Source organism: Austrofundulus limnaeus, unplaced genomic scaffold (assembly GCF_001266775.1).
Source record: "Austrofundulus limnaeus strain Quisiro unplaced genomic scaffold, Austrofundulus_limnaeus-1.0 Scaffold407, whole genome shotgun sequence".
Classification (NCBI taxonomy): Eukaryota; Metazoa; Chordata; class Actinopteri; order Cyprinodontiformes; family Rivulidae; genus Austrofundulus; species Austrofundulus limnaeus.
In genome coordinates, this window is record NW_013952809.1 from 72,521 (window position 1) to 76,718 (window position 4,198).

The 4,198-nt window shown below is 40.7% G+C and overlaps 1 protein-coding gene across 2 annotated transcripts in view; it reads left to right on the forward strand.

The window, feature by feature from the left end:
* The window catches only part of nek8 (NIMA-related kinase 8), a 20,585-nt gene that overhangs the window by 6,008 nt on the left and 10,379 nt on the right, over positions 1-4,198 (forward strand). Inside the window, exons 8-13 of one of the 2 annotated variants that reach the window (XM_014024102.1) lie at positions 1,240-1,387; positions 1,757-1,833; positions 1,906-2,023; positions 2,097-2,247; positions 3,526-3,689; positions 3,774-3,926. In XM_014024102.1, coding sequence (XP_013879556.1) covers positions 1,240-1,387; positions 1,757-1,833; positions 1,906-2,023; positions 2,097-2,247; positions 3,526-3,689; positions 3,774-3,926 — 811 coding nt within the window. The remainder of the gene's footprint in view (positions 1-1,239; positions 1,388-1,756; positions 1,834-1,905; positions 2,024-2,096; positions 2,248-3,525; positions 3,690-3,773; positions 3,927-4,198) is intronic. The other variant, XM_014024103.1, reaches the window with a different exon arrangement.

Here is a 4,198-nt window from a genome sequence, read left to right on the forward strand (position 1 = left end):
GACATTTAGTATAGAACCACAAAATGAACAAGTCGGAGCGGGAGCCACGCGACACGTCTCACTCCTCCGCCATCCTGGACATTTATCGTTTGATTTCTTTGTATGTATGGATCACTTGGGTTGTTACCGACATCTGGTGAAAATTTCATGTCATTAGCACCTCTAGTAATATATTTACTGAGAAAAATGTTGACGTGTTCAATACTTATTTTACCCGCTGTATCTGCATTATTGCTCCAATTTAATGTATCCTCCAGCTGCTTTAGTGTAAACAGAACAAAACTGGGATAGAAGATAGAAATCTTAGTTTAATGGAGTACTGGGGCAGCTTTGATCCATCTTTGCTGAGATCCTGTGGAGTCAAACAGCCATAATAAACAACATGATAAACCCGGCCATAGGAAGTTTTTTTTTCCTAAATAAAAACCTTCACAAACTGTGCAGGGTTCCTGCGGATCCTTAAAAAATCTTAAAAGGCCTTGAATTTATCATTCCAAAAATAAGGCCTTAATTAACCTTAAAAGGTCTTAAATCAATCTTCAGAAGTCTTAAAAATGTTAACACATTATAAGCAGGATGACTGTATTTCTTATCAAATATTAAAATAATTGGTAACATTTATTTTTTTTTAAATATTCCCATTTAGACATTCCCTTTTGACATCACTTCCTATTTCACATGCAAATATCTCAACAGCTGTCCTTCTGAGCAACGTGAAATTCTTTTTCTAATGTTAATAATGTTGTCTTTCCAAAAATACCTTGATATTTCGTACAAACAGTTTACATCACAGGCACTTTAAGGTTTCAGCAAGCTGGAGTTGAGAACCCACTGTGGGTCCTAAAACTCCAAATCCTGGGTCAGCAGAGGATTTTCAGGAATTAAATTAAGTTTAAAACTGACTGCTAAGAATGTTTTTTGCTAAATTTGACAAAATAGCAGTTAGATATAGGTAAAAAATTGCTTTATTGGCAGAATTTGAATAATTCAACCAAAAATAATTTGATTCACGAGTTTTTTGCCACAGTTTTAATTTTTTGTCATTTGTGTTTATTGTAAAATTGGTCTTAAATTTAATTTTACGTGGCATTAAAAAGTCTTAAATTTAACTTGCCTTAAACTGTAGGAACCCTGCTGTAAAAGTGGAGTGAAATGGAAGCAGATAACAGAGTTAGGACTAAACCTGCTTGCTGTAAATGTTTGATATCAGGATGAACACTTTGTCGTTTCTGGTCCCAGGCTCCATCAGTGGTGTCTGGTGAGTCCAGTCTTCCCGGTGCGGTGGACCAGATGCAGCCACCGTTCGTTTCCCGCTTCCTCGAGGGTCAGTCCGGCGTCACCATCAAGTCCGTGTCCTGCGGCGATCTCTTCACCACCTGCATGACAGGTCGGTGAGCTCCTCCCCCTCCAGATCACAGCCCCGCCCACTCAGTCCAACTGCAGGAAATCAGTGTTTATGTTCTGCTTTTCTTCCTGATGGAGCGAATCCTGAAGAAACAAAAAACCTCCCTGTGCTCGTTTAGAAATGCTGTTTTTCCTGAGCTCAAAATGAGGTGTTCTGTTAGTTGTCTCTCTGTAGGGGAGTCTAGCATCTCAGTGGAGATAACACTGGATTAAAACCTCTTCCTCCTCAGTTCACTCGTCTCTCTTTCATCACTTCTCACTGCAGCGACACAGATTAGCGTTTCCTGGGGATTAGAAGCGTTCTGTTGATCTACACACAGACTCACCTCCTGTTTTCATGTTGACCCTGCAGACAGGGGCATCATCATGACGTTTGGGAGCGGGAGCAACGGCTGTCTGGGACACGGGAACTTCAATGACGTGACGCAAGTACGGCTTCTTTTCTTCAGCTTTATATAACATCTTTAGACGCCTGCTTTTCTTTTCTGTTCTCATCTGCAGCCCAAGATAGTGGAGGCTCTCCTGGGCTACGAGTTGGTCCAGGTGTCCTGTGGAGCGTCCCACGTCCTCGCTGTGACCAATGAGAGGGAAGTGTTCGCGTGGGGAAGAGGAGACAACGGTAAAGCAGATGAACTGGTTGTTTTAGGGACTCTTTTCGTGCTCGATGCTTGATCTTTAGGTCTGTCCTGTAGGCCGCCTCGGTTTAGGCACCCAGGACACCCACAACTGTCCACAGCAGGTGTGTTTACCTGCGGAGTTCGAGGCCCAGAGGGTGGTGTGTGGCGTCGACTGCTCCATGGTCATCAGCAGCCGAGGCTGCATCATGGCCTGTGGAAGCAACAGGTAACCAGACAGAAAGAATGGAGCTGTTAGACATAAAAGAAGCAAAACAGAAACTAAGAGCTAAAATATGATACAAACTACAAGCTAAAATAAATTAAAATGCTAGCTAAAAGTCACAAAACGTAAACTAAAACTGAAAGTAGCAAAAGATTGGCTAAAAGCTAAAAGTAACAAAAAGCTAGTAGGTAAAAGTATAATAGTAGTTGATGGAAGCAAAACATTAGCGTCTAATTAGGTAAAACTAACAAAAAACCTAACTAGATGCTAAAAGTAGCAAAAGCTTTGCTGAAAGTTAAAACTAGCAGAAGACTAACCAAAAACTAAAAGTAGAAAAAGGCTGGCTAAAAGATAAAAGTAACAAAGACAGCTAAAAACTAAAACTAACAAAATTCTAAATAAAAGCTTAAAGTAGCAAAAGGACAGTTAAAAGTTCAAATTAGCAAAATCTTACCCTGAGCTAAAAAGGTTATCTAAAACCTAAAACTAAAAAAAAGCTAACTAAAACTAAATGTAGCAGAATGGTAACTAAAAATAGCAAAAGCTAGCTAAAAGCTGAAGTTAGCAAAAGCTAGCTCAGAGCTAAAAAAAAAGTTATTTAAAAAAAGGCTAACTAAAAGTTAAACGTAGCAGAATGGTAGCTAAAAGCAGCAAAAGCTAGCTCAAAGCTCAAGTTAGCAAAAGCTAGCTCAGAGATAAAAAAAAAGGTAATCTAAAAGCTAAAACTAATAAAAGGCTAACTAATCGTTAAAAGTAGCAGAGTAGTAGCTAAAATCTATCCAACCCTAAGTTGAACCAGAAGCTTAAAGTAGCAAAACTCTAGCTTATAGCAAAAATTAAATCAAAAGACAAAAACATAAAACATCCTCAAAGACATTTCAAATGTTTTGGGATGAATTAAAGAAATATTAGTGTTTTTTTGTGGATAAAATAATTGTAAATAAAGTTAAATATTTTGAAAAGTATAAAAGTTACAGAAACTAAAGTCATGGCAGCGATCTGCTGACTCGGCAGAATGTTGTTGTCAGGTCAGGTAGGTTTACTGTAAGTTTAACCTGTGCAGGAGTTGATGCAGAAATAAATGTTTCTGTAAAGAGTTTCATGGCTCAAAACCTGCGAGACGACATTCTCTGAATCTGACAGTGTTTGTTCCAACTGTTCATTTCTTTTACACAAAGGCTTTAAAGCATGTTAAAGCAGTGAAAACAGACATTCAGTATAAAGTTAAATTCTGTGATGGCACGTCAAAGTTTTCATATTTTGTTGTTTTGTTTCCGTCAGGTTCAACAAACTGGGTTTGGATAAAATCCCAGCAGCAGATGAACCAGATGCTGCCAATCAGGTGGAAGAAGTTCATTCTTTCTCTCCGGTCCAATCAGCGCCGCTCAACACTGACAGGATTGTTTACATCGACATTGGAACGGCTCATTCTGTAGCTGTTACAGGTTAATAAATCTGTTTCAAATGACTCTGCTTCAGCTTGTGTTCATCTGAGCTCAGTTTGTGTCTCCTGTCTCTCTGATGTCCAGAAGCTGGACGCTGTTTTACATTCGGCAGCAACCAGCATGGTCAGATGGGCTACAGCTCGCGGCGGAGCAGCCGCGTGCCGTACGCTCTTCCTGGTCTGCAGGACATCACCGCCGCCGCCTGCGGAGACGCCTTCACGCTGGCCGTGGGATCGAGTGAGTTCACTTCCTGCGCAGTCCTCCTTCAGGGGTCTCCACAGCGAGCCGTCCTCCTCCGTCTCACCCTGTCCTCTCCTCTGCCCCTCCTCTGGACACGTCTGGTCTCTGGGTTTATCTCCCAGCTGTTCAGCCTGTGCTGTACCTCTGAAGATCTCAGTCCGACTCTTATCCATCCTCATCACTCCTGTAGGGATTAGATTAATGAAATCAGGGCCAGCCTAATTTTCATAAATGTAACCCAGGATCTTGCAAGAAATGAAATCAGAACA